The sequence below is a fragment of the Drosophila willistoni genome, chromosome 3R (assembly GCF_018902025.1).
Source record: "Drosophila willistoni isolate 14030-0811.24 chromosome 3R, UCI_dwil_1.1, whole genome shotgun sequence".
Classification (NCBI taxonomy): Eukaryota; Metazoa; Arthropoda; class Insecta; order Diptera; family Drosophilidae; genus Drosophila; species Drosophila willistoni.
In genome coordinates this window covers 3,875,402-3,890,132 of record NC_061086.1, presented here as the reverse complement: position 1 = coordinate 3,890,132, position 14,731 = coordinate 3,875,402, and the positions used below count along the sequence as shown (strand labels likewise).

General features: G+C 34.2%; 3 protein-coding genes across 5 annotated transcripts; all 3 read left to right on the top strand.

The window, feature by feature from the left end:
- Positions 1-64: 64 nt before the first annotated feature.
- On the top strand, positions 65-1,557 carry LOC124459889 (sodium/potassium-transporting ATPase subunit beta-1). The gene is made up of 2 exons (XM_047009668.1): positions 65-277; positions 358-1,557. The coding sequence occupies exon 2, from the start codon at positions 518-520 to the stop codon at positions 1,436-1,438; it is 921 nt and encodes a 306-aa protein (XP_046865624.1). The 5' UTR covers positions 65-277; positions 358-517; the 3' UTR covers positions 1,439-1,557.
- A 53-nt stretch (positions 1,558-1,610) lies between these two features.
- LOC6650242 (sodium/potassium-transporting ATPase subunit beta-1) lies at positions 1,611-2,754 on the top strand. The gene has a single exon (XM_002072779.4). It carries the CDS (start codon positions 1,690-1,692, stop codon positions 2,725-2,727), a length of 1,038 nt encoding a protein of 345 aa, XP_002072815.1. The 5' UTR covers positions 1,611-1,689; the 3' UTR covers positions 2,728-2,754.
- Positions 2,755-3,394: 640 nt separating this feature from the next.
- On the top strand, positions 3,395-12,982 carry LOC6650241 (phosphatidylinositol transfer protein alpha isoform). Of its 3 annotated transcripts, none has more exons than XM_023180401.2 (9): positions 3,395-3,545; positions 4,029-4,095; positions 10,099-10,129; positions 10,207-10,318; positions 10,379-10,530; positions 11,460-11,540; positions 11,769-11,878; positions 11,943-12,122; positions 12,187-12,982. In XM_023180401.2, the coding sequence occupies exons 2-9, from the start codon at positions 4,079-4,081 to the stop codon at positions 12,323-12,325; spliced, it is 822 nt and encodes a 273-aa protein (XP_023036169.1). In that variant the 5' UTR covers positions 3,395-3,545; positions 4,029-4,078; the 3' UTR covers positions 12,326-12,982. The 3 variants fall into 3 exon arrangements, with proteins under 3 accessions (XP_023036169.1, XP_002072814.1, XP_046865615.1); XM_002072778.4 differs by lacking the exon at positions 11,460-11,540 and adding an exon at positions 11,149-11,226 and having other exon boundaries at positions 3,398-3,545; XM_047009659.1 differs by lacking the exon at positions 3,395-3,545 and adding an exon at positions 3,578-3,664.
- The last annotated feature ends 1,749 nt before the right edge of the window (positions 12,983-14,731 follow it).

Genomic DNA, 14,731 nt, shown 5'->3' with positions numbered 1-14,731 from the left:
GTTTTATTTTACTTACATCTACGACGTTGTCTTTTTCTTTTAAGTTATTTTTCTTTTTGCCCTTTTTTGCAATTTATTTATTTATTTTTGTAAAAAAATTAATTTTCACACGCAAAATATAAACACAACATTACTCACGAACTCATACATGTATGAGCAAAATGTCGATATGTTATCGGGAAATGTCGATATTTCATCGATAGGTGATTGCATTCCGATAATTTTCCATTACTGGGGTTTCAAAAAAGGGCGCATTTTCGGGAATGCCTTTTTATGAGTATGTATATGAAATAATATTATAATTGACAGTATGCGCAGCAGTAGACATCAGATTTAACATATTGTTTTTTTATTAAGCCAATGGCTAAAGAACGCTTGGTTCGCGAATTATTTGGAATATTTTGTTACAGGACTGTGTCAAAAGAAACATTGACAATTAAATTTACTTAGCCAGCTTTTTGTCAATACTCATAAAACTTATAAAAATAAATAACTAGAGGTTCGCTTCACAGACAAAATGCCGAATAATATGATTAGACCCAAAGGACCTTATGTCCTTCAACGGCTAAATCGACGACAAATAGAACATCAAGAGGAATTACGTCGCCGCCTGAATAACAGATTATATGTGCCCGAACCAAAAATGACTTTTATTCGTCTATTGAAATTAATTGGATATTTCTGCATATTCTATTTAGTGTTGGGACTCTTTGCTTGGTGCTATATGGAATTACTATTTTTTGGCATAGCCAAGGACGATCAGCCGCATAGGATCAAAGCTCCCGGATTATCCGCCGTGCCAGGATATTTGGTGGGTGTTGAAAAACAGATTATTTGGAGATCAGATTTAACAAATGAAATCGGATCCCTGATGAGGCAAATAGAGGATTTTGTCGAGCCTTATGGCTTTGAAGGTGAACGTTTTCTAAGACCTTGCAATTTGGATAATAATTGGGGTTACACTTCAAGGCAACCGTGTATACTATTAAAATTGAATTTCTCTCAAAATTTCACTGTATTCACATATAACGATGGCATCACATTGCCCGATGAAGCGCCCATGGCATTATACAATTATCTTACCCAGGCCGCCGAAGAAATGCGTAGAAATCGCATTTGGATAAATTGTGAATTTACGGAGGATCACGAGGATGCCTATTTCGAATATATACCCTACAGATATTACGATGCCGATGGTTTGTTTCAAAAGCAACATGATTATTTACAATTTGTTTCCGAAAACTTGACCGAAATTGAAGTTCACGAAGATCCTGCATATCGTCGCGTTTTGGGAGTACAAGTGTTGAATCTTCCGACGAATATGGACATACATTGTAAATGTGCGGTCTGGGCAAAAAATATACCATTAAATCTGGGAACTGTCAAATTTATGCTGCATTTAATAGAAGTTGTTAAAGAAGAAAACGATATAGATTAAGACTGTCGTGTTCCAGAAAAGTCCTGGCCAAAAGAATATTGGAAATTCAGTTAGTTATTTTATAGAATAATGACATACAAACTTATGTAAATGATATTCAATAAAGTATACAAGCTCAATTTAATGTTGCTCTTTATTTTTAAGTAGGCGTTTGGAAATTTCGGCACACACACATAAATAAAGATTTTTAACATTTATATATATTATGATAATCTAAAGTTTATGGAAGATTTCTTGAGACACTCAGCAGAATGCCCGAGGATGTTATGGTCCCATCAGGAAACTACAAGGTGCGCAAGCGGTTCCGCAATGAGGAGCATCGACGGAGCAAGAAAGACATGCCCTGGACAAAACAGATATTAGATCTAAATGAGAATCGGTTTTTTGGCCGGACAGCCTGGGCATGGTGCCGGATAGTGTCGTTTTATCTCCTGCTGTATTTGCTCATTTTTCTAATTCTGCTCTGCCTATATCTGATCTTTCGATTTTATTTTATCCAAAAAGACAGACCTAGTATACTAAAGGAGGCACCTGGTCTGTCAATTGTGCCGAGGAATGAGTCAACAATAACCTTTTATTACAACCAGATGCCAGATATCTATCCACTTTGCGACCGCATCGATGAGTTTCTCGAGAAATTGGATGATGAGGCCTTTGAGTATTTTCACGAATGCAATGGCGATAAATTATGGGGTTATAATGAGAAGAAACCGTGTGTTTTTGTTAAATTAAATAAGATATTCGGATTTAAGCCTGAGGTGTACACCTCACCCACCGAACTGCCAAGCGAGGCGCCTCCAGAGTTGACGACGATAATGGGTAAATTCAAAGGTCACGATCGAATTTGGCTAACCTGTGAATTGTCTCAGGGGAAACTACCAAAAATTGTCTACATTCCGGGTCCGTATTTTGACACCGAGGAGTTGGCGGGCGTTAGTCGTGTCGTTGCATTGCAACTGACAGAAATGCCCGAGAATAAGGAGATTTTTGTATCCTGCAGAGTTTGGGCAAAAAACATTAAAATCGATCTGAAGCAAACTGGCAGGGGTAATGCCAAGTTTTCAATGAAAATGAAGGTGAAGAAGAGCAACAACAACCCACCGGATAACCTTGAAACAAGACCCACCAAGTTTAAAGTTTGGAAGCCCAATCAAGACCAACAACGAATATTTTACGATGAAGATTTACAACTGCCTGATGTACCAGATCTAGAAGCGGAGGACGATGGTGTTAAAACTGATACACGTTCGGCTATACCAACTGAGCCACCAGATAAATTGAAACGATAATAAAATATACAAATTTTGTCTTTGTAATAACTATGTTTAAATTTCTCACATTTTTAAAAAGTTGTAAGTGCTCTGTTTATTTTTTGTTCCCACTTTATATGGACACTGATAATCATTAATAGATAGATATGTAGTTCAATGTGAGCTGTCATCCGTTTTGACTTACTTGAGCAGGTTCTACTTTTTTAAGACCCACTATTTCTACGGAATTTTAGCTATCCATCCAGTGCCACCATAATCATTGATAATGAGAATACATGAAGATATCACGATATCCTATTAAGATTCGTGTAAACGAGACGTTTGACTTTTCTTCTGTCTCTAATGTAATTTTTTACAAAAACATTTAGACATTTATGGAATGAACAGATATGCTGAATCGGAATAGAAAAAAAAACTTTTTCTTCCTATTCCTAAGTTGAAAAAATAGTAACGTTGATATTTATCCATTTGTAACCTTAACTAAATGACAATACTAATTTATTACAATAATGCATAATAATAGGATAATTAGGTGCTAAAATGCTTCAAAGAGTCAAACCTGTCCACGAATACCCAACCTTTTGGGGTTCCACAGCCCTGGCTGTGATAAGATAAGACTTTCTGGCAACGCTGATGTTGCCTGTTATTTTACACAGTGGCGGCATCTGGTCACATTTTGTAGAAAGGGAAAAGTGCTTTGCCAGCCCTTGCAAAAAAAACATAGTATTACTTAGTTAAAACAATCAAGTCAAACGCGAAACGTTTTTTCGGCAATTTCAATTGAACAGAAAACAATTAAAACTGAATCAATTGAAGCAAAATTCGTGTTGCTCGCAGTGCGTAAGCGTATCTTATAAAGTGGCCGTCTCTTTGGCCGTGTGTCTGTGTGTGTGTGTACTTGTGAGAGCAAAAGCGTGTGTGCGTGTGTGATTCGGACTGGTGCCGACAAATCAAAGTAACAATTATTAAACAAAATTAATCTTATATTTCAGTATTATAGAAAAGTACACACATCATTTCCTACTATTAGCAATGATTCACTTTGTTTAACAAAAAAAGCATCTACAAAGATTAATTCGATATAACATTTATATATAGAAAACGTGTGCGAAGGCTAAATATTTAAGTGCAAGTGCATCTATATATATCTAAACATATATATATAAAAATCTTCATAGAAATATATATGTATAAATGGATATTCAATAAAAACGAGAAAATTTATTAAACCAAAAAAAAAAAAAAAACCGACAACAATTTGATAAGTCTTTCCCCTTTCTCCCTCTCTCTCTCTCTCTCTCTGTTTCTCCCTATTTTAGGCAAAAAACATTATCAAATAATATTGAAAAGTGTTAATAATTTTGGCAAAATGCAGATTAAAGAATTGTGAGTATGAAAATAATTCATAAATAAATAATAAACTTAACAAACAACGAAAATTATATGCACAAGCCGCAAAGTATTTGTGACAAATCGATTTCATGTGCTCTTATCTCCCTTTCGCACTCTCTCATGTACGCTTTCTTTTTGTTTTCCCTCTCGCTCTGGCAGCTAAATAGTTTGTTGTGTTTTTTTAAGAGTCATTTTTGTTGGGTTTTTTTTCTCCGTTTATCGAAAAACAATTTGATATGCTAAAATTCATAAAAAATAAAAAAAAATTACAACACGTTATCAGTGAAAATTATGGCCTACACCACCGCTTTATATCAGTCTCTCGCTTGCTCGCTCTCTCTCCATGCCTTACTCCTTCTGGCTCGTTTTACCTTTGACTGATGACGTAATGAGTTTGAAAGTTTGTCAATTTGAAATATTTTTTGCATGAAAATTAAAGTGTCTTTTTTCGTTACTCTTTACTTTTATTTTGTTTGCCACGTTGTCTCCGCCTGCTGCGTCTGACTCATATCAAGTTCAGTCGCTCTCTCCTTCTCCCACTCCCTCTCTCTCTCTCACACCCCGTCGCCTCTCAACTCATCTATTGCCCTTTTCCGCCTTTTTGGCGCGACAATTTTAATCAAACAAGTTGTCATAAACCAGTGTACTATGATAAGGTCTTCATTTCTTGCACCTGCGGGGCAAAAGAGTATAATTAAGTCGTAGTAAAGGTGAGGGCCAGAGCCAAGAATGTTAATTGGAGTCATCTTCCTATTACTTCTAATGAATAGAATGCTTCCCTGAGTAGAATTTCAATTTACCTTTTTTACAGTGTTTTTTTGGTTATTAGACCTTACATGTATGACAGGGTTTTCTTTGACTTATTTCCAATTTTTTTTAAATAGCAAAAGTTAAAGAATTAACAGCTTAAACTTATTACAGAGTATCTCAAACCCGTAGTCTTGGCATAAGGCAAATATTGATTTATCCTTTAATTAATTTCCTTCAAGCTTTAATCAAACGATATTCTAATTTTTTTTTTTGTCTATCAGTCAAAAAAAATCAATTAAATTTTTCTGTCACGTTCTTTGCCATTTATAAAAAGCGGAAATTACAAAATTTTTTTTATTTGACTTTCATAAAAATAATAGAGAAAAGAAGCTTTAAGATGAAACGTTTGAAAAGTAAACAATTTCCAAAAATCCAAAAATCTTATTTTAAACTACCAATTGCTTATTCTTTTTTTTGTGACACTTATTTGTGTTTCAAAAATTTTCCTGCAGTGTCATAATTCATAGCTGAAATTTAACAGCAGTTGGCAATTGAATACTTTTTGTTGTTTTTGTTTTGCTTTTGACTGGTCGTTGGAGTGTAAACCATTTGGCAATAAAAATTTCATCGCCAACATTAAACAGCAAAAGGCTATAAACAATTTAGAGTACTGACTTCAATTTACCCTATTATTGTGAGAAAATTTTCCCTAATCAAAATTATATACATAGTTCTTAAAATATTGTCATAAATAGCACATTCATGTTTTTTTTATACATAAATACAAATTCATAGAAAAGTCTAATATACCCATTTAACCGATTATTATGGGATATGTGCAAAAAAAAAGGTATTTATGTAGGTATATAGCGCGTGCCTGATAAACAAAAAAAATATTTAAATGGCCAACAGGGCAAAAAATATGGCATAAACAACAAACAAATAACGACATTTATTTTTTCTTTACATTTTCATCGAGTTATTAAAAGGAGGGAAAACGCGGGATTAAATACAATAAATAATTAAAATTAAAATTTTCAAAATGTTCCGGCTTTTTATTAGTTAGTATTAGTGTCTTATAATGTTTAAAATATTTTGTCACCTCCCCCCAATTGCATTCAAGTTAAGTCCCCCCTTTTCATACAATGTCAATCACTCTATCTCTGCCTCTCTCTCTCTCTCTCTCTCTATCTATCTCTCTCTCTCTCTCTCTCTCTCTCTCTCTCTCTCTCTCTGCTAATCAATTTGGAAAATGGCACGGGTTCTCATTTAGTTCCGCCATTTACTTTTCATTTGTGTTGTTGTAATTTGTTGTATTTTGATAAGATAACACAAAACGTTCGAGGTATTTTTTTTTTTGTTGCTGTTTGTTTTATATACCTACCTATTATACATTTAGTGCCACACATACTGTATTTATACTTGGGGAAAGGGGGGAAATGGTATACCGATTGTGAGTATTAGTTACACGACTTTTCCGTTTACTCAATAGAGTTTAAAAATTACTCGCTATTTGGAGTGCTTTTTGATGAACAGCACGCATATTAGTCCAAAAATTAAGAGAGTTGGACTGAAAACATATTGGTAATGAGGTTTTTACCATAAGTATGTTTAAAACAAGGCAAACTACTTTTTTTGGGGTTTTTCTGCTTTGTTTCGTTTTAATTGTCTTTACTCATGGGGAAAGAGATCATGTCAAATATTAGACAGTTACATACATACATACATATATACATATGTATTTGTAGTTGATTTTGTTTTGACGAATTCCACGTAAAATTTACGCATCAGGCGTAAAGATTTTGAAATAAAATAGTTGTTTGGAAATATATGGAGACAGTTAACTTGAATTATAAGAACAGATGAAAATATTTTTAATAGATTTTCAGTAAAACAATCTGGAAGATTAAAAATAATGACTTTATATTGGTTTAATCATAAATTTGAGTCGAAAAGTTGATTAGTTAAGATGCCATCCCTATTGATTTCTTTCTTTATTTGTTATACCCTTGCAAAAAGGGTATATTAATTTTGGTCAGAAGTGTGCAACGCATAGAAGGAAGCATTTCCGACCATATAAAGTATATATATTCTTGATCAGTACGACGAGACGATTTCAAATAGCCATGTCCGTCCGTCCGTCCGTCTGTCCGTCCGTCTGGATCAACGCAAACTCCTCCTAGACCGTTGGAGCTACAGAGCTGAAATTTTGCATGCAGGCTTGTATATACTGCAGGCGTTGTATATCTCGGATTCAGCCGGATCGGATCACTATATCATATAGCTCCCATACAAATGGCAAAGTCACGAACAGTGACTTTTCTCAATAACTTCTTTATTTTCCGAGCTATTGTCATGAAATTTAATATTGGTGAGTTAATTACACATATAAACGACTGTGCAAAATTTTATCAAGATCGGGTGACTATATCATATAGCTCCCATAGGAACGATCTTTGGAAAACAGTGACTTTTGTCAATAACTTCGTTACTTTTAACGCGATTGCTTTCAAATTAAACATTTGTTAGTTTAATATATCTGTTAATGACTGTGCCAAATTTGATAAAGATCGGGTTACTATATCATATAGCTCCCATAGGAACGATCGGTTGAAAACAGTGACTTTGATGAATATATTAGTTTTTTCCTATGCTAAGGTTGTAGTCCGTTCTTTCGCAAACATTAGCCTTTTTAGCTTGAACGTTTTTCCACTTTGATGGCTATAGGTAAGGAAAGGGTTACCATAAAAGTTGCAAGGGTATACAAACTTTGACGCGGTCAAAGTTAGCCCCGGCTCTCTGGTTTTTTTTTTAAATTCTGTTTTAAGGATTTTCCATTTTCTTTTTCACTTACCGCATCTTTAATTATTCATCATGCCGACCTTATGTGCAGCAATGCAATGCGAAGGCGGATGACCTGGGCATTTAAGTGGCGACCACAAAAGCCTTGGCCAAAAGCACTCATCCGGCCCACACACACAGAGATACACTTTCCATTTTCAATTATGACAAACAACAGTTACACACACACAAACATTTCCCTTTCCTCTCCTTTCCATTACATTACATTTCGTTTCATGTCGTTTCTTTCCCCTTTGGGGACGACAATCGAGTGTTCATAATTTTGTTTTTTTTTTTTGTTGCTTTTTTTTGTCAACAGTCTCGTTAAGAGTTCTTCAATATTTTATTGTTGGTGCCCCATCCTCCCACTTTGCCTTCCACCACTACCCACTCCCCACTCAGTCTGTGTTTGTTTATTACATGTATTTGCATAATTTCTTGATGGCCTTCTATGCTTTGTTTTGTCTCTGTACCATCATCTGATTTGGCCTTTGCTTTTTGATCTCTCTCACATTCGAATTTTGACCCACTTTTCGTGTGCCGCCCTCTCACCCTCGCATTCACTTATCTTATAGCTGCAAATAAAAACTTTCTGTCGCCAGACGTATAAGTATATAAATGTATATTCTGTTATTCATATAAGTTATAGTGGCGCCTCATTTCCCATGTCCTTGGACGTTTGTAGACATTTTCCTGTTGTTATTTGATTTCATTCAGGGAAGTTATCTTTGCCTATTTGGCTAGTTTGGTCATATATGTATGTATATGCAGGATTTATGATTTATTTGCTCTTAAAAGTATTCTTCAATCTAAATTTTCTTTGATGTCCTTAATGCAAAATGAGAATTGAGCTATTACACTCTGTTGGGTCGATTCAATTGTATTTTTGCTTAGTTTGCTGAGTAAATTTGGCATCAAATTTAGTGTAAATAAGTCCATTGGGGGCAAATACATCATCGTGCGATCCCCAAAGAACAAAATCCCAAGTCAAACAAACGGAAAAGTAGTTAACTTGTACAACTTCTTCTTTTTCTTTCCATGCCGCAGGTTAAGTTTTACCTCTAACCTTTTTTGTGACAGAGAAAAGTTTTGTTTTTGGTTTGGTTTTCTTCGTTTTTATTTTTGCGGGGCGTCATAAGCTTTTATATTTGGCCACGCCCACCAAGTGCTTACCAGTTGCTACTGCTGTTGCTCTTGCCAGAGTCATAGTCAGAAATGGCAATTAGGAAACACATCATTACACGTGTCAACAATGGCCCAAATAACAGCAAAAGGTTAATTGCCTGCCACTGCCACTCTAGAAGAAGGAAGTAGGAAGCAAAGGAAGCTGGTGAGGGGTGGGGGGATGTGCAGCCACAAGTAAATATGCTGAAACAAAAAATGTACATTTTCATTGTCGCATTGTTCTGTTTGCTGTGTGTAATAAAGGCAAATGAAAGCACAAAACAACCAGCAACAACAACATCAGCAGCAGCAGCAGCGGCAAGCACCTCATAAACTCACGCCAAGCCCAACACCAAAACCCAAACCCTAACCCAAACTCAAACCTAGACCGAGCATCGTCATTGTCGTCATCGTCAGTTTTATGAGCTACAAAACTTTTGCACCTTGATGGCAAGAAAACCCAACTAACACAAGGCGTCTCCCCTCCCCTCCCCTCTAACAAGGCAATTGACAAAGCCTTTTTACAAGCAATTTAACATATTATTTGATTTTATGGAAATGGTTTTGTAAGTTTATAAAGAAGTTTTTTACTTGGAGCATTAGGGAAAAGTTTTGCAAAGCATTTGAACACTCAATTAAACACTTAATTAGACAATGATGAATAGTTTACCTTTATTTTCGTTAAATATTTATAATTTAAAACATTTTGTTTTTTATTTGACGTCCTCGCCATGGCAGGAGAAAGAGCATTTTTGTTTTGTGTTTGCCTCTCATAAATTTGCTAGTAAATTTTTCAATTAGGTTCTTGCTGCTCATAAAAACCGCAACAAAGTCAAGCTAGGCGAAAAAGTTTCAAGGCTGTCGGAATTATGCGGACTTGCGGCAGCCTCCTAGACCGACCCATCCTGAAACAGAAGCAAAAACACCCTCGACCCTCTTTCGCCCTCAGTCTCTTGACAGCTTCTGGCAACAATTTTTTTGAAAATATGTAAAATGTTTTGGGTGTAAAATAAAATAAAGGAAAACCGTCAAGCTTATTGAAACTTTAATGTTGCCTACATTTGGGCGCCATATCCTTCGCCCCTCTCCCCCATCCCACAGAAAGAGTCACCTGATGTAGCATATATTTTAATTAAAAACTTGCAAAACATTTTTCTACTGAGTGAAATTCTTATATACCTATATGAAAATTAATTAAAATAAATTTCTGTATTCTTTTCTTTCTTATTTCCGTCATTGCAGTCGCGTCACTTTGCCATTAACTGTGGAAGAGGTAAATATGAATAATCTCACGATTGCTTTTCACATCTTTTTCATAAGACATATTATTTCTCCGTTTCTCTCTGACAGTACCAAGTTGCACAATTGTTCTCGGTGGCAGAGGCATCAAAGGAAAACACAGGTGGCGGCGAGGGCATTGAGGTGTTAAAGAATGAACCCTTCGAAAACTTTCCTTTGCTAGGTGAGTGATGTTCAACAATAATTTTATATAGTCGTACATTTAACATCCTTTTTTTTTTAGGTGGCAAATATAATTCCGGTCAATATACATATAAGATTTATCATCTGCAATCAAAAGTTCCATCGTACATAAGACTATTGGCGCCCAAGGGGTCATTGGAAATACATGAGGAGGCATGGAATGCCTATCCTTATTGTCGAACGATTATAACGGTAATTTGAAGTAGAAATCAAACTATTTTCCATATGGAAAATATATCTAAGAAGAAAGCCTTGAAATGTTGCACATAAAATGTTTCAATTTTCAGTTCAGCTTAAAAACGACAGTCAATTATAATTATATATACACTGCCATGCAATGGAATAGGGACAAGGTTTTCATTAATGACATTTTCTTTAATATATTTTTTATCGATTTGTAATTTTTCGGGGTCTCTTTCATAATGCTTTCATAGTTGGACGAAGAGGTTAAAAATTCTATAAGAAACCAGTGTGAAACCTGCTAACCACAGTTATGATATTATTTCGAAGAAAGGTGGTTCCAAATATTTTTCAAATACATTAATGATAAATAATGTTCACATTCACATATATAACTTAAAGATGTATTTCCTATCCAAGTGCTTTGTATAGAAACAACAAAAATACTGTGAATAAAATATTAGTTTCCATTTTTTTATCATTTCACTTAATAACTTACTGATCGCTAAAAAATATTTTTGTCATATATATGGGGACTGCAATATTGAAATATGTTTAATAAGTTAAAAAAAAAAAATGTATGAACTTTATTTGAACCTTTACACAAAACTTGAAATATTACTATTCTAGAATCCCAAATTCATGAAAGATGCTTTCAAAATAGTCATCGACACGTTGCATGTCAGCGATGGTGGAGATGCCGAAAATGTAAGTTGCGTGCCGAAAAGCAAAATTTAACTAATTTGTTTTTCTTTTTTCGTTTCTCTTTCTTTCGTTTTATGTTCATTCCATACCCTAACTAACCACATAACCATAATAAAATCCATATCTAACATTTATCATCATTACTGGAATTTGTTTCTTGTTTTCGAAACATTTTGCTTTTAATTTGTTGTGTTTAAACATTTATTTTTTTGGTTTTGGTTAAAATTTTTGTTAAGAATCCTGGTTATATGAATGAGAATTTTCGACTTCATATTGATTCAACACATTATGAGAATGATATTGGAGAATTACCGAATGTGAGTGTGTGTTTGTTTAAGTTTTTCTTCTCAATTTCATGCATTCATTTTTCAGTGTTTAATTTTGTTTATTGCTTATAGAATTTTTCGCTCAATTGTTTCATGTGCATGTCTGTTTGTTTGAAAATACTCTTACGGCTTCAATTACTAACACTAAAACGCTTTAAATGTTTACTCTCTTAAATTGCAATTGAAATCTGAGTTGTTGATTCGTTTCTCCTTTTGCAGGTTCACGAATTGACGCCCGATAAGCTGAAAATCCGTGAAGTGGTGCACATTGACATTGCCAATGATCCAATTTTGTCTGCTGACTACAAGCCCGAAGAGGATCCAACTACGTAAGTATTAAATTGCATTTGGAGTTGATAATTTAGAATAACTTTTCATTTTGAACAATTTCAGCTACCAGTCAAAGAAGACAGGACGCGGTCCACTTGTGGGTCCCGACTGGAAAAAACATGTGGATCCTGTAATGACCTGCTACAAGTTGGTCACCTGTGAGTTCAAATGGTTTGGCCTGCAGACTAGAGTAGAGAATTTTATACAAAAATCTGAGCGACGACTTTTCACAAACTTCCATCGGTGAGTTGTAAACCCAAGGACCAAAGCCTTAAAGAGCAAAAAATTGATTACTATTAATCTGCAGCCAAGTTTTCTGTTCGACTGATCGCTGGTACGGTCTAACAATGGAGGACATTCGCGCCATTGAGGACAAGGTGAAGGATGAGCTGGACAAAGCGCGACAAGTGGGACAAGTGCGCGGTATGCGTGCGGATGGCGATTAAATCTAGTAGCAACAATTTACACCACAAAACAAAAGAGAACTTTAAATGCAAATGATCTATAAATAAAATAAAAATGTATGTAAAATGAAAGAAAAATGCATAAATACCGCGTTAACACCAAAATAAAATGGAACAAAACAACAAATAATATAAAAAAAAAAAAAAATTTAAAAGCAACAAATAAAATGAAATTGAAGCAATTTGCCGACAAAAACAACAAAATTAAACACCAAGTGTATAACAAACAGAAGAAAAACAACAACAACAACAAAGCTTAGCTCTAGTTTAGCACCTCACATAGAAGAGATCCCAAAAACCAAGAACCAGCAACCAATCCAACCACAAAACCTATAACAATAACACGCAAGTTAGTTAAGTTTTAATTGTATGTATAGAAAATGTAATCAGGACACACAAAAACACAATTCACACACACACATATACACCGAGTTGAAAAGGACTAAGTAATTAAGTCCAGACATTTATGATTTCTGTTGTCAGCACTACCTCCAATCCATGTCCGGCCCCGTCTGGGACCTCGTGCATCAACATTCAGGAATTCAGTTTGTACTTTTATTATGAAAAATTTAATTCGTTTTTAAGTTTGCCTCAACTTGTAAATTTTGTCGTCTGAATGAATTACTATTATATATATATGAAAGTTATATAAATGACAGCTAATTGTATAAAGTAAATCAATTATTGACATGATATAAAAAAATTGATAATAATGAATAAAACAAAACCAAAAAAAAAATACCGAACTCCTCCTCCTCCATCATCGACATCACAATCATCATTATCATCCTCATCGTCTTCATTACAGTCGATGTAGGCTGAAGCAGAAAGAACAGCGGATGGCAAAGGAAATTTTATCAGTCACTCGAGCATTTTCAATTTATATATACATTTAATATTTGTGTTCAATCTCGTTAAAGAGAGAAGAAATCTATTTGCAATTCACATGTGTGGGCATGCCTGCATTTGATTTGCATTTCAAAAGAGCAAAGCAAATTGGAGCAAACGGTCAAGCACCTTGGGCATTGGTAACTGAGTTTGTTTCACAAATTAATAAACTTTTCTTTACGTATAGCCTCAATAATTGATTAGATCATATTGATCTAGAGTCGAATGGTGACGAATTAACTTTTGTTTGTCTTATAGAGCAAAGATCTCAATTTGTATACTAAGAAAAACTGCCAAAAAGAAATACAAAAGGGAGTTTCCCATAAACCACATCTCTCTCTCTCTCTCTCTCTATTTGCTTAGATTCTCATATCAAGTAGAAATGAACCACCTTTTGGCTTTTACACATTCCTCAGAAAACCTTAACTTGCAATAACTTTTCTGCCTGCCGCTTTAACTTTTCTGCTCAAAACAAAAAAAAAAAAAAAAAAAAGAACAAACAAAAACCTTTACGGTCTTGCTTCCAATGCCAAACGATTTGAATTACTTTCGTTATTGGCATATAGAAGCAATACCTTGACGATATCTATCCTAACTAAAAAACGTCCATTTTCAAAACAAAAAAGCTAATACCTAAACCATTTTGCTCTTGAGATAAATTAAAAATTGAAATATATATGGAATGGCTTTTAACTGATATTAAACTAAACACGACAGATACAACTATACACATATATATTTTCATTCACACATATGTACCCAGTTAAAAATCTAAATATTTATCTATATATATATATAAAATATATAAATCTTACTTAAGTCAAATTTATTATGGCAAATGAATTTAATTGAACCTCATAAGCTTAAAGCATTCACCGGAAGCAACAAATGGGATAAGGATACCGATTAACAATATTGCAAAAAACTGTATGAAAAAGTATTGCATACTTAATGGGGCAACAGCTTTTTATTTCTTTTTCGTTTTTTTTTCCCAACACTTTGTACCCAGTCGTTTGGTCGGTCAGTCGGTCGGTCGCTCACTCAGTTATACTACATATATAAATATAAAAAATGCATAAGCCTATAAATATTATACACATGTATATATATACTTAAATAAAAATGTATACAGACGAATCACACACTTTAAACAATTCGTTAAACAATGCAAAGAAATGCAAAAGAAAATAATAAATATAATAATATAAATAAAGTATAATAATAATATTTATTATTATTACTATTGTTATTTGCTGTGTGAGTTCATGTTCGTTCACGTACAAGTTGGTTTAATTTTACTCAACTATCTCGTATCCAGTTTATCAACTTATTAGATTTTTGTGTGTATTTAAACTCTCAATGTTCGTCTTAAATTCGGAACTTATCGAAGTTTTAAACTTTTGCTTTTCCACACGCCTCTGCAAAACGACTTTATCCACTAATCAGCGAAAAGGGTGGGGAATCAAGGCATATGAATTGGAGGAATGAAATTCACCCCCT

Bases quoted from the DNA above. Each gene is read 5' to 3' on its own strand.
- LOC124459889 (XM_047009668.1), top strand. From the start codon at position 518: ATGCCGAATAATATGATTAGACCCAAAGGACCTTATGTCCTTCAACGG.
- LOC6650241 (XM_023180401.2), top strand. The intron at 10,319-10,378 runs GTGAGTGATGTT...TTTTTTTTTTAG, and splicing joins CGAAAACTTTCCTTTGCTAG to GTGGCAAATATAATTCCGGT. The intron at 12,123-12,186 runs GTGAGTTGTAAA...ATTAATCTGCAG, and splicing joins CTTTTCACAAACTTCCATCG to CCAAGTTTTCTGTTCGACTG.
- LOC6650242 (XM_002072779.4), top strand. From the start codon at position 1,690: ATGCCCGAGGATGTTATGGTCCCATCAGGAAACTACAAGGTGCGCAAG.